This window comes from Atractosteus spatula, chromosome 14, assembly GCF_055471065.1.
Source record: "Atractosteus spatula isolate fAtrSpa1 chromosome 14, fAtrSpa1.hap1, whole genome shotgun sequence".
In the NCBI taxonomy this organism is placed as follows: Eukaryota; Metazoa; Chordata; class Actinopteri; order Semionotiformes; family Lepisosteidae; genus Atractosteus; species Atractosteus spatula.
Window position 1 is genome coordinate 702,420 of NC_142719.1, and position 27,125 is coordinate 729,544.

Here is a 27,125-nt window from a genome sequence, read left to right on the forward strand (position 1 = left end):
AGTACTGCAAAAGCTCCAGGGCTGAGCTGAGGGCTCTGTCCCAGGGCGTCGCACCTGGGGGAGCCCGGGACTGGAGCTGGGGTGAAGTGGGGTGGAGACAAAGACAGAAGGAAGCAGGGAACACTGGACAGGGCTGGACCTGAGCTGCAGATGTTCTCTAACAGGGTCTGTCTGCCTGCAAAGTGCAGAAGAGGCCAGACACAAGGAACACGTTTGATCTCGGCTAATAAAGTCACCCATGAGTTAGAGCTAGAGACGGGAAGTGGGCAAGCTTCTGGAAAATATTACATCTCTCAGACTTTATCATTAGAAAGCAGGGGAAATGAATCAGACTCCAAGTGCACAGCAGCCTGACCCACTTCAGGTGTTACCAACTGGAAAGCTCTTGCATGGAGCGCTAAAACCTGGACACGTCTTGTTTTTTTTTCTTGGTTTGAAGTTCATGAGCATAGTTAAAACAATAGAAATGTACCTGTATTTCTGCTGCAGTCATGCTGCAGGTAAAATCTGGAGTGCTCCTGACTATAGTGAAGCGGGAGGCTGGTCTGTTTGCTGGTTTGTTTTCACCAGGGTTCTCACACTCCTCTCTTGGTTCAGATACCACAAACCACATGTAGCTCTGTACCTCTGGGGGAGTGTGGGGTTCAGGGCTCAGTAGTGGTGGGGGGAGTGTGGGGTTCAGGGCTCAGTAGTGCTGGGGGGAGTGTGGGGTTCAGGGCTCAGTAGTGCTGGGGGAGTGTGGGGTTCAGGGCTCAGTAGTGCTGGGGTGAGTGTGGGGTTCAGGGCTCAGTAGTGCTGGGGGGAGTGTGGGGTTCAGGGCTCAGTAGTGCTGGGGGGAGTGTGGGGTTCAGGGCTCAGTAGTGCTGGGGGGAGTGTGGGGTTCAGGGTTCAGCCTGTGTGATTCAACATCATGGTTTTAAACAGTTTCTCCTCTGTAGTTTTCGCTTGTCATTTTGCTGTAGTTTGTCTTCTGAATCTCTGTATGTGTTCTGGCGATGTGAGCAGCTGACTGACCTGTGAGGGCACAGGGGGCTGGAAAGAGGGACAGGGGACAGGAGAGATCCGGGGAAGAGGCCTTGGGGTGCGGGGTCAGCGCAGGGAGGGGGAGACGGACTCTAAGCTGTGCCAGGCTGCCAGTGCCACTACTGCAAGAGAGAGATTAGCACTGGGAAAGAGGGGGGGGGGAGAGAACTTTCTACTACGCCTGAATGAGAGACAGATTAGCCTTGATAAAAGGGAAGAGGGGAGGGAGAGGGGATAAGCGCTCTCTGTCATCTTAAGGCTACGCAGCGCCTGGTATTTATAGATTGCGGAGGGTCAGGACGAAGCGTGCCGAGATAGGAAAAGGAAGAACGGAGGAGAGGAATGTGCGAGGGAGGGGAGATGGTGACGGGGCAGGATCCGACGCAGGTTTGCTGTCTGGGCAGGGCTGGCGGTCTGGTTGCTCCGTTTGTCTCCGTTTAGCTTTGGGGACCTGTGGACGGTGTCAGGCAGGGGCCTGCAGTCTGTTGTGATGAGGGAGGGGGCTCGGCTCAGGCGGCTTCTCCCTCTGGCTGGGGAAATTTTGCTTTGGTTTTGTTTAGTTCTCTGATGCGACTGTTAGAGCCATTTTGCACAGCTCCCAGCAGTTACTGCAGCCAGTGCTGCTGTAGTACCACTGTGTCTGCATGGCTAGTAGTATGCTGGTTCTACTGTGACAGATGCTATTGCTGTTGTTTTTGTCTTGTTCATGTCGGTGATGCTGTTTGTTTGTGTGTCTGATACCCTTATCGCAGGACACTTCCAGTGTCTGCAGCTGTCAGAGTTCAGTGCCTTAGTTTGAAGTTTCCGGCCTGGAGCAACTGGGAAGGCAGCAGGGAGCAGCACAGATAAGGCACTATAAAGCTCAACTATGCTGCTGCAGAATTAAGAGGAGAAAAGGGCAGAACATGACAGAGTGAGGAAGGAGTGATCGGTATTGTTCTGATTGTTCTGGGATGCAGAATCTGGAGCTCTGACCGGGCTGATATTTGGGTCACAGAGAGATACAGTGGGACAGAGAAAGAGAGGCACAGAGGGAAAGGAGAGAGAGAGAGAGAGAGGGAGAGACATCGCCAGCTCGCACCTCTCTCCTCTCTCTGCTGATGAGGTCTCTCATCAGACCTCTTGTTGTTCGGCTGTAATTGGTGCTGTGCTGTGTCACTGATAGCAGGGCTGGCGAGCTGTCAAGTCCAAAACCGGAGTTTCGGAGCGCTGCCCTGTGACACTGTTTGGCACCGACACCATGATGGAGCTGCTCACGCAGGCTGCCAGATCTTAATGAGCGCCGCAGCTGCTGGGAGTGGCACTCGTAATGCTGGAACGGGAGAGAATCCTGTTCCTGGGAGTCCGGAGAGGAGAGGCCTGGGGCGAGCCATGGTTTCAGAAGTCATGCAGGATGGGAAGAGCCACACAGAGTTGTGCTGATCCCAGGACAGATCTAGGACAGTTGGGGGGTGCTTGACTCTTAGAGGCGCCTCCGGACGGACACCTGGCCCCGGACAGCGGCTGGACACGACCAGGGAGGCCTCCGTCTCCGGTGCTCTGCTCCGCCTGGTGTTTGTCAGCCGGCTCAGCCAGCAGGCTTGTTCATCCCAGGGGCTGGGAGAGACATTTCTAGCGGAATTTTATGAGAAGGCGAGGGAACGTGACACCTGTCTCCTCTCATTAGGAGCCATATAAATAATTAGCTCTCCGACTCTGGATATTGGGGATCCCAGCCTCTGCTCTCCTTGCTCATCGGGCTCTTGACCTCCTGCTGTTCGCACTGCTTTGACAGGCTGCTCAGAATCAACAGGAGGCACGAGGCAGTTCCCCTGTCGTGCTCCTGTTCTCTTTAACGCAACGACTGTACTGGCAACCGAGCGAATTTCCTGCGTCCGTTTCTCCTCCTCTCTGGAGAGCCGGTTGAAGGCAGCTGCTGCCGGCGCCTGTGTTGAGGTGGTCTGATTAGCACCGCGAGTCGAATGTGTGTGTCACGCAGTGTCTTCAAGAGAGCGCCGTCGTCTGCTCGCCTGGACAGACGCTGTTGTGGGAGGCAGGCAGGCAGGGAGAGAGAGAGGAGGATAGGGCACAGAGAGGAAGGGGGAGAGAGACCAGAAGACAGGAACACAGAAGAGAAGAGGGAGGGAGCAGAGGAAGTCCCCGCGCGCGTCTGGAGAGGGGGAGGGACGTGCTCGTGCTCGTGCTCTCTGTCCGACTGGGACACATGTGCTTGGCAGTCTGTCGCTCCGAGCCTGGGCTAGGAATGGTAGCAGCAGCAGGCGGAGGAGGAGGGCGAGCGAGGGAGTGAGACGGAGGCCGAGAGGGAGGAGCGGAGCCCTGTGGCCTGGCGCTCTCGTGCGCTTCCAGGAACGACCGACGCGTCTCCGCGTCCGGGCTGTCGTCGGGGCCTCCCCCTCTGCGTCCGGCTGTCTGCGGACAGAGGCCAGCGGAGGGAAGCAGGTGCTACCGAGGGCTCGACTGGACACTAAACAGGAAGCATGTGGCCTGTTTACAGCCGTGAGCGCAGCCTGAACACTCATCTCGCCTCTCTCATGTGCTGCGTAGGTCAGTATGTGTGTGCTGTCAGGGACAGTGTCTGTACCCCCGTATCTCTGTGCTGCACCCCATTTGACTGTGCTGTGCCTTTGTCACTGAGCTCTGCTGTAATTATGCTCTACCCTTGTGTTACTGTGCTGTGCCCCACTATCACTGGACTGTGTGGAGCCCCTCTCTCACCACATTCACCCGATTTACCGTGCTTTTCCACTCTCACTTGGCCCTACTGTGCTCTGGACCCCACTGTGACTGTGTCTCGCGCTTGTGACTGTGCTGTGGAAGCCCTGGTACACTGCGACCCACACTTTGCTCTGCCCTGATGCCATCTGTCTGTTTTTGTTATTACCTCAACGGCAGGGTTTTTCAGCCAGATTCCCAGCCTACAGCAGTCTGATCCACTCTGGGTTTTACACTGTTGTTCCAGCCTGATCTGTCTGCTTTATAGAGCTACAGGCTGGTAAAATGATGCACATAGACATCTGAGGTTCATAACCTTCCTGTATCTGTGTACCTGCATCAGGTCCAGACAGTCACACCTGGGAAATGGAGGGTGCTGGATGATGGGGATGATGCCTACACCCCAGGGGTCGTGGTCTGTTTTGGGGGGGATATGCAGGGGGGTTTGACAGGTGTTTGATGGTGCTTTTAGCTCCTCCCTGGCAGACGCCACCAGAACCATCACTGATCTTCTTACTTCTTCAGTCTGTACGCTTGCTCCTGAGTACCTGTTTCTGATGGGGTCTGTGTATCTTTGAGCCTGCTGGCAGGCCTTGCTGCCCTGTGCGTGTGCTCCTGTGCTGCAGGACCGTAGCTGTGTGAGCGAGCGAGCGAGGAGGTGAGAGAGCTCGGTGCTGCTATCTCACGGTCGCCATGGCTACAGGGTAAACACGCACAGCCAGTTGGGGGTGGGGGGTCATCACTGAAGTGGCTCGGATACAGTACCTTGAATTGAATTACAGTAGCTGGCCAGCAGCTCCACAACACGCAGGGCCAATCTTCATCCTCCTCCTCCTCTTTGGAGGGAGTTCCTCTCTTTCCTGTCTGCGCCTCTCGAGTCCTTGTTTCACGATGCTTTCACATCAGAAGCACGTCGGTGTTTTTCACTGTACAGCCACTTTTAAAAAGGCTCCATTGTTCTAATTTGACTTGACAACGTTAAAAATAAGATCAATACAATGATTAAAAAAAATAATTCAATGGTCTTAACGCTCACTTCCTTGTCCAGGCCTTTCCAGCTCGATCACTTTCATCGATCTTTTTATTGACTGACCAGGCGAGAACAGACTGGCTGGAGTGGAGGCACAGCAGCTGTCAAGCTTGTCTGCAGGCCTGGGAGAGGAGTGTTCAGTGTGGTCTGTTCATGAGAGTAATCAGTCGATCACTCAGTTAACTCACTAAGAGGGTCGGTTCAGTTAGTGAGGGGCTGAAGGTGGAGGAAAGCCAAAAGCAGAGACCCTGCAGGCTCCTGGGGAGCTCAGTCTGACAGCGCAGGTTCAGAGAGTCTGCATACAGACTGCAGGCTGTGAGTGCGACACTGAGCGCGTGTGAGCGCCGGGGGTGCGACACTGAGCGCGTGTGAGCGCCGGGGGTGCGACACTGAGCGCACGAGCGCCGGGCAAGGACACTCAAGCAAGGCGATCTAGGTACAGCATCTGTAGAGCTTCTCTCTGTTCTCCCTCAGTCTCTCTGCTTCCTGACACCACAACACAGTGAGGAACCCCAGGTACTCTTTATAATACGGGTGCAGTCAGGGTCCAGGTAAAATACCTGTGCTGCTGTCCTGTGTCCCTGGGTCCTCTGGGCCTGTGTCAGCACCCTCCAACCTCCCAGCGCAGCAGGACAGCAGACTGCAGCAGAGGAGCCCTGTGGTTGTGCTTGTGGTTACAGTGCAGAAACTGATGTTTTTGTATTTCTCTCTCTGCAGATGAGCGGGACCGAGTCCAAAAGAAAACTTTCACAAAATGGGTCAACAAGCACCTCATCAAGGTACTCTTCCTCTGTTACCTACTGGACTCCACAGGGACTGGAAGAGTCTAGAGCCCTGCGACTGGGCTGTGTCGGTGCTGGACTCCACAGGGACTAGAAGAGTCTAGAGCCTGTGACTGGGCTGTGTCAGTGTGCTGGACTCCACAGGGACTAGAGGAGTGTAGAGCCTGCGACTGGGCTGTGTCGGTGCTGGACTCCACAGGGACTAGAAGAGTCTAGAGCCCTGTGACTGGGCCGTGTCAGTGTGCTGGACTCCACAGGGACTAGAAGAGTCTAGAGCCTGTGACTGGGCTGTGTCAGTGTGCTGGACTCCACAGGGACTGGAAGAGTCTAGAGCCCTGCGACTGGGCTGTGTCGGTGCTGGACTCCACAGGGACTAGAAGAGTCTAGAGCCCTGTGACTGGGCCGTGTCAGTGTGCTGGACTCCACAGGGACTAGAAGAGTCTAGAGCCTGTGACTGGGCTGTGTCAGTGTGCTGGACTCCACAGGGACTAGAGGAGTCTAGAGCCTGTGACTGGGCTGTGTCAGTGTGCTGGACTCCACAGGGACTAGAAGAGTCTAGAGCCCTGTGACTGGGCTGTGTCAGTGTGCTGGACTCCACAGGGACTAGAAGAGTCTAGAGCCTGTGACTGGGCTTTGTCAGTGTGCTGGACTCCACAGGGACTAGAAGTCTAGAGCCCTGTGACTGGGCTGTGTCAGTGTGCTGGACTCCACAGGGACTAGAAGAGTCTAGAGCCTGTGACTGGGCTGTGTCAGTGTGCTGGACTCCACAGGGACTAGAAGAGTCTAGAGCCCTGTGACTGGGCCGTGTCAGTGTGCTGGACTCCACAGGCACTAGAAGAGTCTAGAGCCCTGTGACTGGGCCGTGTCAGTGTGCTGGACTCCACAGGCACTAGAAGAGTCTAGAGCCTGTGACTGGGCCGTGTCAGTTTGCTGGACTCCACAGGGACTAGAAGAGTCTAGAGCCCTGTGACTGGGCTGTGTCAGTGTCCTGGACTCCACAGGGACTAGAAGAGTCTAGAGCCTGTGACTGGGCTGTGTCAGTTTGCTGGACTCCACAGAGACTAGAGGAGTCTAGAGCCCTGTGACTGGGCTGTGTCAGTGTCCTGGACTCCACAGGGACTAGAAGAGTCTAGAGCCTGTGACTGGGCTGTGTCAGTGTGCTGGACTCCACAGGGACTAGAAGAGTCTAGAGCCCTGCGACTGGGCTGTGTCAGTGTGCTGGACTCCACAGGGACTAGAAGAGTCTAGAGCCTGTGACTGGGCCGTGTCAGTGTGCTGGACTCCACAGGGACTAGAAGAGTCTAGAGCCTGTGACTGGGCTTTGTCAGTGTGCTGGACACCACAGGGACTAGAAGAGACTAGAGCCCTGTGACTGGGCTGTGTCAGTGTGCTGGACTCCACAGGGACTAGAAGAGTCTAGAGCCTGTGACTGGGCTGTGTCAGTGTCCTGGACTCCACAGGGACTAGAAGAGTCTAGAGCCCTGTGACTGGGCTGTGTCAGTGTGCTGGACTCCACAGGGACTAGAGGAGTCTAGAGCCCTGTGACTGGGCCGTGTCAGTGTGCTGGACTCCACAGGGACTAGAGGAGTCTAGAGCCCTGTGACTGGGCCGTGTCAGTGTGCTGGACTCCACAGGCACTAGAAGAGTCTAGAGCCCTGTGACTGGGCCGTGTCAGTGTGCTGGACTCCACAGGCACTAGAAGAGTCTAGAGCCCTGTGACTGGGCCGTGTCAGTGTGCTGGACTCCACAGGCACTAGAAGAGTCTAGAGCCTGTGACTGGGCCGTGTCAGTGTGCTGGACTCCACAGGGACTAGAAGAGTCTAGAGCCTGTGACTGGGCTGTGTCAGTGTGCTGGACTCCACAGGGACTAGAAGAGTCTAGAGCCTGTGACTGGGCTTTGTCAGTGTGCTGGACTCCACAGGGGCTAGAAGAGTCTAGAGCCTGTGACTGGGCTTTGTCAGTGTGCTGGACTCCACAGGGACTAGAGGAGTCTAGAGCCCTGTGACTGGGCCGTGTCAGTGTGCTGGACTCCACAGGCACTAGAAGAGTCTAGAGCCCTGTGACTGGGCCGTGTCAGTGTGCTGGACTCCACAGGCACTAGAAGAGTCTAGAGCCCTGTGACTGGGCTGTGTCGGTGTGCTGGACTCCACAGGGACTAGAAGAGTCTAGAGCCCTGTGACTGGGCTGTGTCAGTGTGCTGGACTCCACAGGGACTAGAAGAGTCTAGAGCCCTGTGACTGGGCTGTGTCAGTGTGCTGGACTCCACAGGGACTAGAAGAGTCTAGAGCCCTGTGACTGGGCTGTGTCAGTGTGCTGGACTCCACAGGGACTAGAAGAGTCTAGAGCCTGTGACTGGGCCGTGTCAGTGTGCTGGACTCCACAGGCACTAGAAGAGTCTAGAGCCCTGTGACTGGGCCGTGTCAGTGTGCTGGACTCCACAGGCACTAGAAGAGTCTAGAGCCCTGTGACTGGGCTGTGTCGGTGTGCTGGACTCCACAGGGACTAGAAGAGTCTAGAGCCCTGTGACTGGGCTGTGTCAGTGTGCTGGACTCCACAGGGACTAGAAGAGTCTAGAGCCCTGTGACTGGGCTGTGTCAGTGTGCTGGACTCCACAGGGACTAGAAGAGTCTAGAGCCCTGTGACTGGTAATGTTCACATGATGTTGGCCTGGCAGTCACAGTGTAGCATGTGCCTCACCCTTAATTTTCTCTAAACCAACCTCTTAAAGAATAAACACAAGATCACCTGAACTTATTTGGTGGCCACTGCTCTGTGTCCCAGGCAGCAGAGACAGAATGGAGAGTTTGGTGACTCTGTCTGTGACCAGTCTATTGTATCTGAGCTGTAGTGTGTGATTGGAAGGTGTGTGTTGCCCCCTGCTGGAGAATGGTGGTACTGTACAGTTTTTTTACTTCAGTCCTCTACTGCAGGACTCTGTAATGAAGTTTTATTTTTGATCTGTTTTCAATAAACTGAAAGAACTTAGATACTCCTCTGCACTGAACTCTTTTACACGGATTTGCAGCATTCATTCATTCCTGAAGAGTTTCTCAAGTACTTTGGCTGTAAAATTTTCTGAAATGAATCAAAGAAGAAAAACACTGTTATTCTAACAGACACCGTAATTCTGATAGACACTGGCTAACACTGACACTGTGACTGATGGTCACTGTCACTCTGCCTGACACTGTGACTGATCGTCACAGTGACGGACACTGTCAGCGTGACTGACTGACAGACCCAAGTACAGACTGTGCTGTAGGAAGTGCAGGACCGGCGCCTGGAGAGCCTCTGACTGTCTCTGTCTTCTTCTCAGGTGCGGAAACACATCACTGACCTGTATGAGGACTTGCGTGATGGACACAACCTTGTCTCTCTGCTGGAGGTGCTGTCCGGAGTCACTCTGGTGAGGCCGCAGGGTGGGGAGGCCTCGGTTTCTCTTAACGAGCGCCCATGTCGTTTTCCACCTCCAGTATTGCTAAACGCCTTGGGAGCGTTTCCCTCTGGCTGTGGGGTCTCTGAGTGGGTGTGTCTCTCCTGGAGCCCCTGCAGGACCACCCAGCTGCCTTGTTTCCACTCCTCTTCTTTACAGCACCGGTCTGATCTGGGGGGAGCCCCCCTCCCCCCTGCTGGCTGACAGCGGATGGTGGGAATGACTGTGCTTTCTCCTGGCTCTTCCTCTTCCTCCCGCCTTCATCTGCTCTCTGTCTCTCTCTGTCTCGTTGGCAGAAGGGCGTGTGCTCCACACGGAGAGCATGTGTGCCACGCGCTCCTCCCCTGATCTGGGAGGACAGGGAGGACGAGGGATGCCAGGGAGTATGTACCCCCCACTCCATGATAAACGCAGGAACTAACACCCCCACACCGCAGTGCATGGAGTGGAGTCTCTGCACAGTGTGTCCACTGACAGCACACAGAGAGACAGTCACGCACAGGGACAGGAGACACACATGCAGAGAGAGCAGTCTCTGTCTACACTGACAGCACACAGAGAGACAGTCATGTACAGGGACAGGAGACACACATGCAGAGAGAGCAGTCTCTGTCTACACTGACAGCACACAGAGAGACAGTCACGCACAGGGACAGGAGACACACATGCAGAGAGAGCAGTCTCTGTCTACAGTGACCGCACACAGAGAGACAGTCAGCATAGGGACAGGAGACACACATGCAGAGAGAGTAGTCTCTGTCTACACTGACAGCACACAGAGAGACAGTCATGCACAGGGACAGGAGACACACATGCAGAGAGAGCAGTCTCTGTCTACACTGACAGCACACAGAGATGCAGTCAGGCACAGGGACAGGAGACACACATGCAGAGAGAGCAGTCTCTGTTTACACTGACAGCACACAGGGAAACAGTCATGCACAGGGACAGGAGACACACATGCAGAGAGAGCAGTCTCTGTCTACACTGACAGCACACAGAGAGACAGTCATGCACAGGGACAGGAGACACACATGCAGAGAGAGCAGTCTCTGTCTACACTGACAGCACACAGAGAGACAGTCATGCACAGGGACAGGAGACACACATGCAGAGAGAGCAGTCTCTGTCTACACTGACAGCACACAGAGAGACAGTCATGCACAGGGACAGGAGACACATGCAGAGAGAGCAGTCTCTGTCTACACTGATAGCACACAGAGAGACAGTCATGCACAGGGACAGGAGACACACACGCAGAGAGAGCAGTCTCTGTCTACACTGACAGCACACAGAGAGACAGTCATGTACAGGGACAGGAGACACATGCAGAGAGAGCAGTCTCTGTCTACAGTGACCGCACACAGAGAGACAGTCATGTACAGGGACAGGAGACACACATGCAGAGAGAGCAGTCTCTGTCTACACTGACAGCACACAGAGAGACAGTCATGCACAGGGACAGGAGACACACACGCAGAGAGAGCAGTCTCTGTCTACACTGACAGCACACAGAGAGACACAGACCAGTACAGACAGAAGTTCTTACCCATTTTACTTCATGCTTTGGCAGCACTGTCAACGGTCCAGTCAATCAGCTGGAGTCGAACAGAGAGACAGGAAGGCACAGAGACTGAGCGGTGCTCTGGTTCTGAGACGGAGCACCCGACCCAGGTGCTCGGACACTGAGACAGCTGTGGTCAAGAGACAGACGCACAGACACAGACACTGTCTCAGCATGCTTCTGCCAGAACCCCCTGCCATTACTGACTGCCTGCATATCCCCACTGGTCTGGAGTGGCGTGACTCCTGCCCCTCCCTCTCTGTGTGTGCAGCGTGCGTCTGGAGCTTCCCAGCTGCTTGGTGGGGCTGTGTGGAGGAAACTGCTGTGCCTGTAACCCCCTCCCTCTCTCTCCCTCTCTCAGCCCAGGGAGAAGGGCCGAATGCGTTTCCACAGGCTGCAGAACGTGCAGATCGCGCTGGACTTCCTCAAGCAGAGACAGGTACGACACAGGTGTTCAGGGCCTGCAGAAACAGGTACGACACAGGTGTTCAGGGCCTGCAGAGATAGGTACGACACAGGTGTTCAGGGCCGGCAGAGACAGGTACGACACAGGTGTTCAGGGCTAGGTGAGACAGGTACGACACAGGTGTTCAGGGCTAGGTGAGACAGGTACGACACAGGTGCTCAGGTCCATGTCGCCCAGTTTCTATGGCCAGGCTGTGGTCAGTTAGCCTGGACTTCGTCAGGGTCTGTTTCTCTTTGTTGTCTCTCACCATGGTCAGATAACTGGTCAGTGTATGTTGTCATTTTACGGCCTGGCAACCTTCTAGTTTGTGTTTTTTTGTGTGAGGTAGTGCAGTTTGCATGAGTCTCTCTCTTACCCTCTCATCCTCTATCTGTTGGTGACCTGCAGGTCAAACTGGTCAATATTAGGAACGATGACATCACAGACGGTAACCCCAAGCTGACCCTGGGGCTGATCTGGACCATCATTCTTCACTTCCAGGTAGGAGCTCGACTGGCTTCTTCCCAGCATGCGTCAGTCCACTGAGCTGGCAGACAAGCCTCTGTGTTTTGTGATCAAGGGTCACTATCGTCCTCCTTCTCCTGATTAAGACCTGATCTCCCGAAACCAGGCCTTCAGGAGCAGTTCTGCAGAATCAGTTCATTCAGGGTCTCTGAAGGAGCCACAGTGACATCCGGGTTCTTACTGCAGCACTATTTGAGCCAACATTTAAGATGTAGCTGCCTTTAATCTTGAGAGGCCTGTTGTGGCAGGGTGGGCTGCAGGCCTGCTGGTGGTACTGGTACTGGTACCGGACATGTCTGTGCTCACTGGGTCGCTCCAGAGAAGCTCCCCTGCCCCTTGGGCATCACGGTGTGCCAAACCCCTCAGAGCCTCCCGAGAACATCAGTGTGCCACTGGAGGCGGAGGGAGTCTGGACTGGCGTGCTGTAGCTCGTCTGGGGTGATGATGGTTTACTATCCCTGGGTTGTGCGTGTCATAGGTATAATACTTGTGTTTGTCTCCAGTTTGTGGCGTTAAACAAGGACAGAAAGCGGGGCTGCTCTGCAGTCTCAGTGCCTCTGTGGTCTGCGGGAGCTATACCCTAGTCTGCCAGTAGAGAGCACCGCACCACAGGCTGCGCCATGACAAGGTCACAGTGGGATGCGGTTGCCAGGGAGACGCAGAGCTCTGTGACTGTGCAGACTTCAGGGGACTGATGTCATCAGCATGATTCAGCAAAACAGCAGCAATGGGTGAAGACAGGAGATGAGGGGGGGTGGGAGAGGGATGGGGAGGCAGAACGGGGAAATTAGGGTGAAGACCTAGAGCAGTGTTTCATTCCTGGAGCAAAACGCGTCTTCTGCTCTTCACCTGAGACCTGCCACAGACTGTCACAAGAGCCCTTGTTTTCTCTTCATTATTGTCTATGTTATAACATTGCTTACTGGCTGAATTATTTTATTGGTTGGTTTATTTCATTGCTGAATTAATTTTGTTTCGTTGATTGATTTGATTGGCTGGTTAATCATTTATTCGGTTATTGATTGTTTCGTGTCTTGACTACTGCCTAATGCGACCTATTGATCAGTTGGTTTCTTTATGAGTTGGTTGAAATCCTTATTATTGATTAGTCGATTGATTTGATTGACATGTTAATTCATTTCTGAGTGAGTGACTGGTTGCCTGATGGCTGGTGATACCCAGCTGTGCATCAGGCTGAGCCACAAGCTCGCGGTGGTGAAGCGTTCTGCACCTGCGACTGCGTGGGTTAACCTCCTGGCTTGGAGAAACAGCACCAAGAGAGGGGAGACCAAGTTAGCAGCAAGGCTCTGCTGTGAGGCGGCCCTGTCTGGTGGTTCGTTTGTTTCTGTGATAAAAATGATCAGGGCTTGGAAAGCTCGCAGATTCATGAAGACAGATAAACTGACCAGCACCCTGACAACATGTTTGAGACCTGGAGCAGACCAGACCACTGTGCGCTGGGACTGATGGGCTCTCTGTGTGTTTGCTCTCCTCAGTCATGACTGGTTGTTTGTCTGACCTCTGCACTCTGGCATGGCAGAGGAGTGTGAGTGTCACCAGCTGGCAGTGTGCGTGCGCGCGGGGGTCTGGCGACACGTGCGTGTGTGCGCGGGGGTCTGGTGAAGTGTGCGCGGGGGTCTGGCGACACGTGTGCGTGTGCGCGGGGGTCTGGTGAAGTGTGCGCGGGGGTCTGGCGACGTGTGTGCGTGGGGGTCAAATGCAGCTGAAATGCTGCAAACCTGCTGCCTGTGTATGACTGCGCAGCAGATTAATGGAGCTGAACACACGCACACACGCACACACGCTGGGCCGGCATGATAATGGGGGCTTGGGCTTTGTTTGGGAATCCCTGCCTCTGCCTCTTTAAGATAGCTTCCTTCTCTTCTCTCCTCTCTCTCTTAGCATCCCTTCATCTCTTCTCTCCTTCCCTCCCTCTCCCTGAGCTCACTGTCCATTAATCCCCCCCTCCCCCCGGTGCCTTTTGAGAGAGAGAGAGACTGAGGCAGCGAGAGAGTAAAACGCAGCTTTTTTCATCAGAAGCTGACAGCCAGCCAATAGCGTCTCGGAGCGCTTCTGGGTCACGCGCGTGTGGCTGGGGAGGGCTGGAGAGCGACGCGGGGGGGCGGGGGGAGGAGGAGAGAGAGAGAGACGCAGCCGTGCTGTCAGAGCCGTCTCCAGAACTGCAGCCAGCTGGAGACGGAGCTCTAATTTCCCAGCCCTGCGCTGTCTGCACCGCTCCGCTACCTGACTGCCGGCGGCGTGGGCCAGACCCGCCGCTCCAGGGATCGCACAGGCGCGGCAGAGGACCGGCCGGCCGCCGCGGGAATGCACCAGGGGCCTGGGATTACCAGCGCCCGATTTTTCCAGTGACTGCTGCAGCCGGAGCGGATGGGAGTCTGGATGAGCTGGCGGACGGGTCTGGAGAAACCCAGCGACATCCGAGGGAGAGGCGGCAGCGAGCAGGCGGCTGTCCTGGGGTGACACCGCTCCGGAGAAGAACATCTGCAGCAGCAGCCGACGGAGCAGCACGGATTACAGACGCCGGCCTGGAGAGGGGAGGGAGCTGCCGCTGAGCTGGGCAGGGCTGGGAACCCCGGCACTCAGCTGCGTGGGTGAACGGGATCAATTTTGGGAAGGGGAGATTCCAGAATTCCCAGGGAGCCCGAGGTTTGTTTAGCCCGGCACTAATTGAGACTCCGATCACTGTTGAACAGCCTGGCGGGCGTCGAGTCTCCACGGTCGTGCTCATAGCAACAGTGTGACACAACGCCGCAATGTGTGAGGGGTGCACCTGCACCGGGGCTCTGTCCAGACCAGGGGAGCCAGCGTTGAGCAGCGTCGCTCATACAGCTCGTTAGGAGGGAGCCTGATCGGACAACCAGCAGGCGATCTGCGAGGGCCAGGAGGGCCGACAGCAGCAGCGCTGACAGCCGGCCACCGAGGAAGACGAGGAGGATGAGGGGTATTGATCAGAGCGAGCCCTGGCGCCTGTAACTGACTCTTGGAGAGCAAGGAGGGAGTTGGGAACGGAGGGATTGCGCATTTCAGGCCAGCAGAGCCCTGGGCTGCAGAGCTCGTGTGGCTTCAGCTTCACAGGATCAAGCAGAGTCAACACAACATTTGCAAAGAGCTGGAATTTCTCTTGGAAGTTTTGTCTGTGCCGCCTGCTTCAGGTTAATACAGGCCGTCTGCTCCTCTCAGGAGCCTGCTGGCTCAACAGGGAGCTGTCCTGGATCATGTGCTGTGTGGGGGGATTCTCTGAGCTGGGATCCTGTCTGGGTCTGTGAAGAGCTGGGAGTGAGGGGGCTGAAGCCAGCGGGGATCCCGGCTGGAGCGCGAGGGGGATCCGCACGGCCGCGCCACGGTGACTGCGGACACAGCGCCTGGGCGATCTCCCGCTCTCTGTGCAGCGGGGCTCGTGCGCATCGCAGGCCGCAGGGAGTTGCAGAATATCAGTGTCACCCGCAGGCCGTGCAGGGTGGAGGCACTGTGACCCCAAACTACAGACTTTATCGTTTCTCTTCTTCCTGTCTGCCCCTGTCCTTCTCTCTTGCCCCACCTGTCTGCCCTCTCTCCCTCTCTCTTGCCCCACCTGTCTGCCCTCTCTCCCTCTCTCTTGCCCCACCTGTCTGCCCCCTGTCCTTTCCTCTGAGCCCACCTGTCTGCCCTCCCAATGGGCAGCTCTCTGGGCTGCGTGAAACAGCAGAGGGAGGTGGGGGCGGGAGTTGCCCACCCACTGTCCCCAAGAAAGAGGCTCCGGTTCAAACGCAAGCGCAGAGCCAGGAAATCCCAGCAGAGGGAGCAGGACGAGGGGGGGGCAGGGGCTGGTGAAGATGAGGAGGAGAGGAAGCGAGACGAACGCGAGAGAGGACCGGTGGCCAAGAGTACAGACGACAGAAACAAGCGCACCAAACCTGACGACACGGAGGACAGCGAGACCGTGACGGAGACGGAGACCGCGAGCTCATTAGCCAAGAAACGGAAACAGCACTTTGAACCCTTGGCTGTGGGCACTGAGCACCCCCTGGAAAAGGGGGTGCGCGAGAGAGAGCCGGAGGAAGCACCGGAGGAGAGGGTGCTGGTTCTGTCGCCTGAGCCGAGCCCAGCCTGGAGGGCAGTCTTCTATGAGCCCCCGAGTGGCAGCCCCATCGCTGAGAGCAGTGGCATGGGCAACCGCGAGGGCAGCAGCAGCCCTGGCGGCGGGAAGGTGTACCGCGTGCGGGAGAGAGTGCAGGGGGTGGTGGAGAGACCCTGGCTGGTCCAGTCCGAGCCCGAGGACTTGGGGGATGAGGATGATGAGGATGATGACGATTACGAGGATGACTCCGTTTCGTCCGATACGGAAAGCAGGAGTGTGGTCCGAATTCGTGAGGTCGCGGGAAGGCTGTGTGTGGTCAGGACTGTGTACCCCAGTTTCGGAGTCTCATTTTGGGCTGCAGGGGCAACAGACTCAGTGGAGGTGATTCACCACACCCCTGCGCTGTCCAGAGAGGCCGGCGATATCCAGAGAGTCCAGGTGTGCGAGGAGGGAGCAGGGAGCCCCAAAATTAGCAGCAAAGAAGGACGGGAGACCCCAGGATCTGAGCTGGGCCGGAGAACGTTGGGAGATAGAGTCGGCCAAGCGGACGTTTCGTGGTTGCCCCTGAAACCCAGTCTTGGGGACCCTACGGTGGTTTGGGAAGGGGCGGCAGGCTCTGTAGCAGAAGACCTCAGCCCAACACCAGATGCCTCCGGTTCAGCTTTGGGGTATCCCTTTGCCTCACTTCCCCACTCTTCCGGGTACGCCAGCGACCTGCCCCTGACCTCTCCAGAACAGGGGGGCGCCCTTCAGACAGACTGGGGGCTCACCAGTAGCTCCTCCGAAATCTTAGACTCCTCAGTTCTGGGGAGCCCCCTGTCGCCCCTGGGAGACACCCCTGGAGAGAGCGAGGACCCCAGCCATCAGCCCACACAGGTCAGGATCGACACAAAACGCAGAGCTCCAGTCCTGTGCCGCTGAGCACCATCTATGTTCCTGGTATGGGCACGGCACGGCACCCCCCCAGCCAGTGCAGGACAGGGCGTGTGTCCAGTGTCCAGCAGAGCAGTATCTGCCACAGCTCTGTACTACCTGAAGCCTTCAGAAAGAATAGAGCATTTAAGCTGAGACTAAACATCTACCCATAAAACTTGTGTAAACGTTGAATGTATTTAAATGCAGTTTTCAGATGCATTTCGAATACATTTTTGCAGTATGATGCGTTTATATGTTTGCAAGAGTGTGTACACCAGTGCGTGTGTGTGCAGCTGTGTGCTTGTGCACAACAGTGTGCGTGTGTGTGCAGCAGTGTGCCTTTGTGTGTGGCTTCAGTGCAGTCTGTCAGTGTCGTGCTGTTTCCTGTGTGTCTCCCAGGGGCTGCAGGGACGTTTCTCCTCCCATTCCTTTCCTGCCCTCCTCCATATCTCTGTCAGCTCTCTTCCTCCCGAATCCCCTATCACTGCCACTCTTCCTCCCTCCGTTTCTGTAAGGCTCCAAGCATAATACACAAAGAATGAAGCCCTTGAGTGACAGGAACAGACAGTTTTACAGTCTGAAGCTGATGCTCTGAACGACGGCTGCCATGTTGTCCAGGCTCAGGGTGGTGGTGAGTGTGTGTCTGTTAGCGATTGTGCGCTCGTGTGTTGGAGTTCTTTGGTGTGTGCGGGTGTATGTACTGGTGCCGGTGTGTGTGAACACAGCCGCACTGCTGTCCCAGAAGCCCACAGGGCGGTACAGCCGCGAACACGAGAGTGGGGACAGTCCCAGCAGAACCACGGGCCCGAGTGAAGAGCCCTTTCTAGGGGGTGTCAGAGTGCAGCCCTGCCCCCAGGTTACCCCTCTCATCCCTGGATACCGGGGGGAGTGGCTGTTTCGAGGGATTTAATTGCCCTGTTATAGAACAAGCCGTTAAGTCGCTAATAACAGAGTTTAACCCCTGGGGGGCTGTGCCCAGCGAGCGCCGGCTCCGGCCGACACAGGTGCCTGTTCGGTAGAGACGCTTTCGTACGGGGCAGACCTGAATCTTGAGACCGAACGGATCGGCGTCGCTGTCTCGTCAGCCCTGGGCTGGAAGTGTCTGGGCTCCTCTGAGCACCTGCCGGACGCGTCTGTGGGTATCAGTCCCTGCTGTGCCAGGGAGCTGGGAACTTCCAGACTGCACACACATGGTGCCTCAGCCTTACAGCTTGCCTTGTGGTGGGCAGTGTGGGCTGAGATTGTGGGCAGTGGGCAGTGGGCAGGGGCGCAGGGAGATGTAGGAGTGGGCAGGGGGGCAGGGAGATGGGGCCATGGAGCTGTGGACAGGGGGACAGGGGGACAGGGGGACAGGGGGGCAGTGGGCAGTGGGCAGGGGGGCAGGGAGATGTGGACGGGGGGGGAGCGGTCAGTGCCGGGAGGAGATGTGCTGGGAGTGGTGGAGGGTTTCCAGCTGTGGCTGAGGGGGAAGAAAAGTAGGGTAAGAGGTCAGATTAGAGTTGTGTAGTGTGTGTGCGTGCAGTAGTGTGTAACTGTGTGTGTATGTATGTTTGTGTGTTGTAGCGTGTGTGCGGTACTGTGTATCAGTGTGTATCTGTGTGTGTGTGCTGTAGTATGTGTGCGGCACTATGTATCCGTGTGTGTGTGCTGTAGCATGTGCGGTACTGTGTATCTGTGTGTGTGTGTGTGTGTAGTGTGTATGCGGTACTGTGTATCTGTGTGTGTAGTGTGTGTGCCGTACTGTGTATCAGTGTGTGGCAGTGGGGACAGGCATGTGCTCCTCGGGGCTGTGTCTGCAGGCAGGCCTGGAGCTCTCAGTCCTCTCCTCTCCTCTCCAGTCCCCGTTCCTTCCCACAGCCGAGAAGTGCAGACAGGGGGAGGGGCAGCGCGAGGGAGACGGGAGGCACGGCTGAGGAATACTGATGACGGGAGCCCAGCTCTGCCGGCGCTGCTCGCCGCAGAGAGGGGTGGGGGCAGAGCCAGACTGAGGGGAGGAGGGAGGCAGGGCCAGAGAGGGAGTGGTGAGGCAGCTCCGGTAACCGGGAGAGAGTGGGACTGAAACTGCCTAACGAGGTCACTAATTAGATCACCCAGGGAAATTCAGGGAATGAAAGTGGAACGGCTTCAGACAGACACTAAAGGGCAGGTGGCAAAACCCCCACATTCCCCTGGAAAGTCCCAGACTGTTCCTCGCGTGAGACTCTGGGGCGGGGTGCCCTGTCCTGGGGGGTTGAAAGGCTTGTGAACATGTCAGTCGCAGTCGTGGGGTACCCAGACTCCGAGGGGTACCCCTCATGCTGGGGCTCCTCTGGCTGCTTACAGACATGGCCATGTTGGACCTGCGGTCTCCCAGCAGGACCTCTACACAAATTAGTGATTGATTAATCAATTGGTTGATTGATGGCTGGCTTGGTTGACCACAAGCTCTGCTGATGGTCACCTGGCTGACTTGGTCTGTGGAGTTAAGGCAGGCGTGTCCACTCTCTGAGCCTTGCTGGCTGACCGCCCTGTTCTCCTCCCTGTCCATGTGTCCGTGGCTCAGATCTCGGAGGTATACGTGAGCGGGGAGTCAAGCGACCTCACGGCGAAGGAGCGGCTGTTGCTATGGACACAGAAAGTGACGGAGGGCTATCCTGGCCTGCGATGTACCAACTTCACCTCCAGTTGGAGCGATGGCCGCATGTTCAACGCCATCTTGCACCGATACAGGTCTGACCCCTGCCCCTTGACCTCTGATCTCCAGCGCTATGACTCTCCAGCTCAGTTCTGACTCCCCGACCCCTGAACCCTAACGCTGTGTGTCCTCTGGGTGTCCAGGCCAGATCTGATCGATATGGATGTGGTGGCAAGGCAGAGTAACCGAGAGAACCTGGAGCAGGCCTTCGAGATCGCCGAGTCGCTGGGCGTCACGCGGCTCCTGGACTCCGAAGGTGAAGATGGCTTCTGTCTGCCTCTGTCGTCTCTCTCTGCCATCGCTCTTTCTCTTACTCTCTCACTCTTCCCAAGCTCCACCTCTCCTTTCCTCTCCTCCTGTCTCTCCCTCTCTCTTGCTCTCGGTCTACCCCACGGGGCAGTTCCAGCCTGTGGTAACCCCCCCTCCCTTTCTGCTCCAGACGTCGATGTTCCATCTCCTGATGAGAAGTCTGTCATCACCTACGTGTCCTCTATCTACGATGCCTTCCCGAAGGTTCCCGAGAGCGGAGAGGGCATTGGCGCACATGTGAGTCCACACGCCGTCGGGAACCTCATTAACCAATTAATTGGCGCACTGGGAAATTGGTTAATTGAGCTTTAAGTCCTAGGATGTCTTGTTTGTGTCTGTAAGTTTCTCCCCTCCTGCCTCTCTGTCTTAGTAGAGCCGAAGCTGGCGGTGTTATACAGACTGCTAGAAGGGTTCTATTCTCCCTCTGTGTCTGCAGGAGGTGGACCAGCGCTGGTCGGAGTACCAGACCCGGTTCTCCGGCCTGCTGCAGTGGGCCCGGCAGCACACGGCCCGCATGGCCGACAAGAGCTTCCCGCAGAACCCTGTGGAGCTCAAGGTGAGAGAGGGAGGCGTGGGGAGGAGGAAGGAGGCAGAGCTGCCTGTGCCGCTCTGTTAACGTCTCTCTCTCGCCCCCCAGGCACTGTACAACGAGTACGTTCACTTCAAAGAGACGGAGATCCCAGTCAGAGAGATTGAAAAGGGCAAAGTAGAGCACTTATACAAGATGCTGGAGGTAAGAGCAGCCTCGTGTCGGTGACCTGCTCGTGCTCAGAGCCTGGTGCAGTGAAGAGGCCTCACTGGTACGCGTGCCTGGACCGGCCTGTCCTCTGGCGGTGCTCCGGGCAGCTCTCCGCAGGGGCCTCTCGGAGCTGTCGCTCACCCCTCTGCCGTGGGAGTCACACCCCCTGTCTGTGTTGTTGCCCCAGGTGTGGATGGAGTTTGGGCGGATAAAGCTGCCCCAGGGGCTGCACCCCAACGAGCTGGAGGAGCAGTGGGGCAAACTGATCCTGGAGATGCTGGAGAGGGAGAAAGCACTGAGGCCAGCCGTGGAGAGGTGGGGCAGACTGTGTGGGGCAAGTAACATGAGAGATTTACAGGGGCAGTTTGCATGGTGGGAAGGTTACAGGGGCAGTTTGCATGGTGGACGCTGACAGGGGCAGGTATCTCAGTGGAGGGTAACGGGCAGTTGAAAGCGGGGGTTGTTGCGGGGGAACCTGGTGAGCTGGGGCGTGTTCCTGAGGCGTGTTCCTGGGGCGTGTGTGCAGTGAGCCGGGGTGTGTTCCTGGCAGCGTGTGTGCAGTGAGCCGGGGCGTGTTCCTGGGGTGTGTTCCTGGCAGCGTGTGTGCAGTGAGCCGGGGCGTGTTCCTGGCAGCGTGTGTGCAGTGAGCCGGGGCGTGTTCCTGGGGCGTGTTCCTGGCAGCATGTGTGCAGTGAGCCGGGGTGTGTTCCTGGGGCGTGTTCCTGGCAGCATGTGTGCAGTGAGCCGGGGTGTGTTCCTGGGGCGTGTTCCTGGCAGCATGTGTGCAGTGAGCCGAGGTGTGTTCCTGGGGCGTGTTCCTGGCAGCATGTGTGCAGTGAGCCGGGGTGTGTTCCTGGGGTGTGTTCCTGGCAGCATGTGTGCAGTGAGCCGGGGTGTGTTCCTGGGGCGTGTTCCTGGCAGCATGTGTGCAGTGAGCCGGGGCATGTTCCTGAGGCGTGTTCCTGGCAGCGTGTGCAGTGAGCCGGGGCGTGTTCCTGGGGCGTGTTCCTGGCAGCGTGTGTGCAGTGAGCCGGGGGGTGTTCCTGGGGCGTGTTACTGGCAGGGTGTGTGCAGTGAGCCGGGGCGTGTTCCTGGGGTGTGTTCCTGGCAGCGTGTATGCAGTGAGCCGGGGCGTGTTCCTGGCAGCGTGTGTGCAGTGAGCCGGGGCGTGTTCCTGGCAGTGTGTGTGCAGTGAGCCGGGGCGTGTTCCTGGCAGCGTGTGCAGTGAGCCGGGGCGTGTTCCTGGCAGCGTGTGTGCAGTGAGCCGGGGCGTGTTCCTGGCAGCGTGTATGCAGTGAGCCGGGGCGTGTTCCTGGCAGTGTGTGTGCAGTGAGCCGGGGCGTGTTCCTGGCAGCGTGTGCAGTGAGCCGGGGCGTGTTCCTGGGGCGTGTTCCTGGCAGCGTGTGTGCAGTGAGCCGGGGCGTGTTCCTGGCAGCATGTGTGCAGTGAGCCGGGGCGTGTTCCTGGCAGCGTGTCTGCAGTGAGCCGGGGCGTGTTCCTGGCAGCGTGTGTGCAATGAGCCGGGGCGTGTTCCTGGCAGCGTGTGCAGTGAGCCGGGGCGTGTTCCTGGCAGCGAGTGTGCAGTGAGCTGTCTTCTCTCTCAGGCTGGAGCGCTTGCTGCATGTGGCCAACAGGGTCCAGAACACGGCGCTGGACTGCGAGGAGAAGCTCACCCTGGCCAAGAACACCCTGCAGGCCGTGAGTCCAGCTGCCTTCTGTTTGTCTAACCCTGGTGCTGTATTCACTCCTGTCTTTCTCTCAGTCCGTGTGGTCTGCGAGTGCGCTCACCTCTCCCCCCTCCCCCCCATCAGGACATGGCCCAGCTGGAGCAGGGCCAGCCGGTCTGCTGCGAGAGGGAGGTGGGCTCCTACCTGCAGGACTGTGAGGGGCTGGTCCAGCAGCTGCAGCTGGACACCCAGCTACTGCGGGACGAGAAGTATTACCAGGTGGAGCAGCTGGCCTTCAGGTGAGAGCCATGGGGCAAGGAGGGGAGGGGGGAGTGGGAGAGGGACAGAGAGAGGAGGAAAGAAAGATGATTGACGATCAGAGGTGTCATTCCTGCCTGCTCATACACACTGCTGACATGGACAAGCTTCTGTAGGACATCAGCAGGATCTTTCCATCGATCTCCAGCAGTGTTGTGTGTTGTGGTTCTCGTGTGGGGTGGCCTGGCTCCAGCAGTGTTGTGTGTTGCACACTTCGTTCACGGTTGTGTTCTTGTGCAGGGTGGCCTGTCTCCAGGAGGAGCTGGTCGCAGTGCGGCTACAGTGCTCCAGCGTCTACAGGAAGGGCCACTTTGCCCCTGGGGGGCTGTCTGGAGATCAGGGGGGGCTGAGCAGGGCAGGGCTCTCTCTGCCCCTAGGAGCCCAGACCCTGCTGGCAGCTGGCGGCGCGGCAGTAGCTCGACTCAGAAGGCCTCTGTCCCGCGCGGAGCTGGTGTCGCTGTCGTCCTCCGAGGACGAGGGGAGCCTGAGGTTCATCTATGAGCTGCTGGGCTGGGTGGAGGAAATGCAGGTATGTGCCCAGAAGGGGGTGGTAGGAAAGAGGGACACTGACCTGTGACCTGCCCCTGTGGGTTGATCTGTCCGTCTGTGGACCCCAGGTGTCTCTCGAGCGGGCAGAGTGGGGCGCAGACCTGCCCGGGGTGGAGCAGCAGCTGGAGTCTCACCGATCTGTCCACAGTATTGTAGAGGAGCTCCAGCACAGCCTGAGAGAGGCCAGGCTGTACGAGGTGAGAGTGACCAGGAGCTCTGCGCTGTCCTGCCTTTATTGATTACATTGGCCGCTGTATTGTCCAGCCTGTATATAGTGTACACACAGATCACTGGGCTGTCCTGCCTTTATAATCACACTGACCACTGCGTTGTCCAGCCTCTGTATATAGTGTACACACAGATTACTGGGCTGTCCTGCCTTTATAACCACACTGACCACTGTGCTGTTCAGTCTGTATATACTGTACAAACACACTGAGCACTGTGATGTCCAGCCGGTATATACTGTACACTTACTGACCGCTGCTCTGTCTTCCTGTAAATAATGTACCCGTAGTGACCACTGTGCTTTCCTGCCTTTACCCTCAGTGCTGTCTATATACCGTATACACATTGACCATTGCAATGTCCTGCTTTCATATACACTCACTGGCCCTTGTGCTGTGCTCACTGCTTGTATATGCTGATAGGAAATATTGTCAGATATTGTTATTGGACAAATCTGTTTCTTCTGTCTCCCGCAGTCAAAGATCTCTCCGAACTTCCGGAGCAGTTACACAGAGACCCTGGCCAAACTGGAGCATCAGTACTGCAAACTGCTGGTGAGTTCACTTTCAAACAGCCTCTGTCTGCCTGCCTGTCTGTGTGCCAGGGCAGCGTCACAGCCTCTGTCTGCCTGTCTGTGTGCCAGGGCAGCGTCACAGCCTCTGTCTGCCTGTCTGCCTGTCTGCCTGTCTGCCTGTCTGCCTGTCTGCCTGTCAGGGCAGCGTCACAGCCTCTGCCTGCCTGCCTGCCTGCCTGCCTGCCTGCCTGCCTGTCTGCCTGTCTGCCTGTCTGCCAGAGCTGCTGTCTAGCTGTGCCAGCAGAGTTCAGTACACTGTGCAGTGTTGAGACCCTGTGCTGTGGTGTGTAGGAGACATCATCATGGCGATTGCGGAGCCTGGACAGCCTGCATGGCTTTGTGTCTCGCGCCACTACGGAGCTGATCTGGCTCAATGAGAGAGAGGAGGAGGAGCTCGCCTTCGACTGGAGCGAAGCCAACGCCAACATCGGCGCCAAGAGGCAGCTCTATTCCGTGAGTCTTCCCTGGAACATTGGACGACACACAGAGACATGAAAGACACATCGAAAGACACTGAGACAGACTGAAAAACACTGGGACACATCGAGAGACACTGAGACAGACTGAAAAACACTGGGACACACCAGGACACATTGAGAGACACTGGGACACACTAGGACACATTGAGAGACACTGAAAGACAGTGGGACAGACCGAAGGACACTGGGACACTCTGAGACATTGAGAAACACTGAGAGACACTGGGACACTCAGACAAACTGCAAATCCCGGAGGGACACTGAGGACGTACTGAGTCACAGATACTCGCAGGTCTCTGTGCTATAGTGAAACCATTACAAACCCAGCTGAAATGTTATTTTTGATGTTTCTAATTGGCTTGCGTGGTTTGTCCCTTCCCCAGGAGATGAAAGCGGAGCTGGAAGAGAAACAGGAAGTGATGCGTTCTCTGCAAGAAACTGCGGACAGTCTATGTCAGGAGAACCATCCAGCCAAACAGACAGTGGAGGTGAGGGGCCGGGGTGCCACAGAACGCACCCAGAACGTGCTGTAGAACACCCTGGAAGAGACGGCAGGACATAAGGACCAGTGTGCTCTGGAGCACTACTTATTCAGGGCACATCTGACCACGCTCTGGAGACTGGAGCAGTGCCACAGAGGCTAGCCTAGTGACTGCACACCCCAGTCAGCTGAGCTTCAGGAGGCAGGTCCGTCTCCCTGGGTGGAGTCTGGACCAGCCAGCCTTGTTTTTGGAGCCGAAACCCTGGTTTCTTTCAGGGGGGTTTCTCTGCACGAGACCCCCGGGTCAGTTGAGTACAGCCTAGCGAGGGGGCGGTGTGGGCCGAACAGGCAGACGCCTCCTCTCGCTGTGTCTGACCGCTCCTCTGCCCCCCAGGCGTACAGCGCCGCGCTGCAGACGCAGTGGCAGTGGCTGAGGCAGCTGTGCCTGTGTGTGGAGCAGCACCTCCGGGACAACACCGCCTACTTCCAGGTACTGGCGGGGCGCCGGGCGGGGCACGAGGGTGGGGCACTGGGTAGGGCATGAGTGTCTGTGGGCAGGTACGGGCGGTGCACAGGGTGGGGCACTGGGTAGGGCATGAGTGTCTGTGGGCAGGTACGGGTGGGGTGCCGGGCGGGGCACAGGGTGGGGCACTGGGTAGGACATGAGGGTCTGTGGGCTAGTGCAGTGGGGCGCTGCCACCTGACGCATAGCCTCTCTCTCTCTCTCTCTCTCTCTCTCTCTCTCTCTGCAGTTCTTCAGTGATGCGCGCGACTGCGAGTCGTACCTGCGTGGGCTGCAGGACACTATAAAACGGCAGTACACCTCTGACAGGAGCAGCCGCCTGGCCAAGCTGGAGGACCTGCTGCAGGACTCCATGGTATCTCCCCCCCGTCTGTCCGCTGCGATCTCACGCCCCTGCTGCTCTCCACCTCGCGGGCTGGGCGATGTGCCGTGAGAGATCTGCCCTGAGAGAGTCAGGGATGTCATCCCCTGTTGCACATTCCACCGTTGCTCTCAGGGCTCCACCTGCCACAGTGCGGTGCCCCCTGCTGGTGTGGAGGCAGACTGCAGGGCAGCGTGTGAGAGCGGAGGTGTGAAAAGTGCTGTGTCTGTTATTACCTTTCCACTGTCGCACACCGAGTCTCTCCGGGTGGGGGGATTCAGACAGACAGCAGCAGATGGCTCTGACGTTGCTGTGCAAAGTAAAACGATGGATTGACTCAGCAAAGCCAGGCTGCTGGGTGGCAGGATTTGAAGAGGGCGACGGTACAGAGCAAGCACAGTGCAACACCCCCTCTCTCGCCCTGGCAGGAGGAGAAGGAGCAGCTGATTCAGTACCGCAGCTCTGTGGCCAGCCTGGTGGGGCGCGCCAAGTCCATTGTGCAGCTGAGACCCCGAAACGCAGACAACACTGTGGAGACCACCACCCCCATCCGGGCCATCTGTGACTACCGCCAAATAGAGGTACTCTACAGATTACCTTATATCACAGTACAGTATCATAATACAGTACAACACAGTAAAAGTACAGCACAGGACAGTAACATAATACAGCACAGTGTAGCACAGTACAGTATCATAATACAGTACAGGATCACACTGTGTAGTGTAATGATATAATATAGTCTGATACTGGGACACCAGGCCTGTACTGACCTGTAGCTCACAGCTCCTCCTCCAACACACTTTCATTCTACCAGTCTGGGACGGGCCTGTGTGACTCATACAGTATCAGCGCCCATCCTCGACCCGGTCCGGGACTGGCCCGTGTGACTCACATCAGCGCCCATCCTTGACCCGGTCCGGGGTGGGCCCGTGTGACTCACATCAGCGCCCATCCTCGACCCGGTCCGGGGTGGGCCCGTGTGACTCACATCAGCGCCCATCCTCGACCCGGTCCGGGGTGGGCCCGTGTGACTCACATCAGCGCCCATCCTCGACCCGGTCCGGGGTGGGCCCGTGTGACTCACATCAGCGCCCATCCTCGACCCGGTCCGGGGTGGGCCCGTGTGACTCACATCAGCGCCCATCCTCGACCCGGTCCGGGGTGGGCCCGTGTGACTCACATCAGCGCCCATCCTCGACCCGGTCCGGGGTGGGCCCGTGTGACTCACATCAGCGCCCATCCTCGACCCGGTCCGGGGTGGGCCCGTGTGACTCACATCAGCGCCCATCCTCGACCCGGTCCGGGGTGAGCCCGTGTGACTCACATCTGCTCCGATCCACGCCAAGCAAACTGACCTTGTTAAACCGCTCCTCACTGCCAGATTTTTACGAGGAATAATCTCTCTCTTCCTCTCCCTCCTTTCTTCTCTTCCATCTGCTCCCTGTCCTCTCTCCCCCCTCTCTGCCCCCCCCTCTCTCTGATCTGCTGGGCTGGCAAGGCCTCTGCTCAGGTACTTATGGAACTCTTTTGCTTTGTACCCAGGGCTGGGGGGGCACAGGCAGAGCGCAGGCCCAGACTGCTGGCTGCACTAGCCCATCGTACCCAGGGCTGGGGGGGCACAGGCAGAGCGTAGGCCCAGACTGCTGGCTGCACTAGCCCATCGTACCCAGGGCTGGGGGGGCACAGGCAGAGGGCAGGCCCAGACTGCTGGCT

The 27,125-nt window shown here is 57.2% G+C and overlaps 1 protein-coding gene across 7 annotated transcripts in view; it reads left to right on the forward strand.

Moving 5' to 3' along the window:
• Positions 1–27,125, forward strand: part of macf1a (microtubule actin crosslinking factor 1a) — a 122,217-nt gene that overhangs the window by 25,989 nt on the left and 69,103 nt on the right. For all 7 annotated transcript variants that reach the window (XM_088931549.1, XM_088931551.1, XM_088931553.1 and 4 more), the window contains exons 2-21: positions 5,483–5,544; positions 8,864–8,953; positions 10,906–10,983; positions 11,398–11,490; positions 19,050–19,216; positions 19,325–19,437; positions 19,621–19,727; positions 19,927–20,046; positions 20,128–20,223; positions 20,417–20,544; positions 21,834–21,927; positions 22,041–22,195; positions 22,455–22,743; positions 22,832–22,960; positions 23,468–23,545; positions 23,857–24,018; positions 24,428–24,532; positions 24,920–25,015; positions 25,278–25,403; positions 25,838–25,990. In XM_088931549.1, the coding sequence (XP_088787675.1) occupies positions 5,483–5,544; positions 8,864–8,953; positions 10,906–10,983; positions 11,398–11,490; positions 19,050–19,216; positions 19,325–19,437; positions 19,621–19,727; positions 19,927–20,046; positions 20,128–20,223; positions 20,417–20,544; positions 21,834–21,927; positions 22,041–22,195; positions 22,455–22,743; positions 22,832–22,960; positions 23,468–23,545; positions 23,857–24,018; positions 24,428–24,532; positions 24,920–25,015; positions 25,278–25,403; positions 25,838–25,990 (2,441 nt within the window). The remainder of the gene's footprint in view (positions 1–5,482; positions 5,545–8,863; positions 8,954–10,905; positions 10,984–11,397; positions 11,491–19,049; positions 19,217–19,324; positions 19,438–19,620; positions 19,728–19,926; positions 20,047–20,127; positions 20,224–20,416; positions 20,545–21,833; positions 21,928–22,040; positions 22,196–22,454; positions 22,744–22,831; positions 22,961–23,467; positions 23,546–23,856; positions 24,019–24,427; positions 24,533–24,919; positions 25,016–25,277; positions 25,404–25,837; positions 25,991–27,125) is intronic.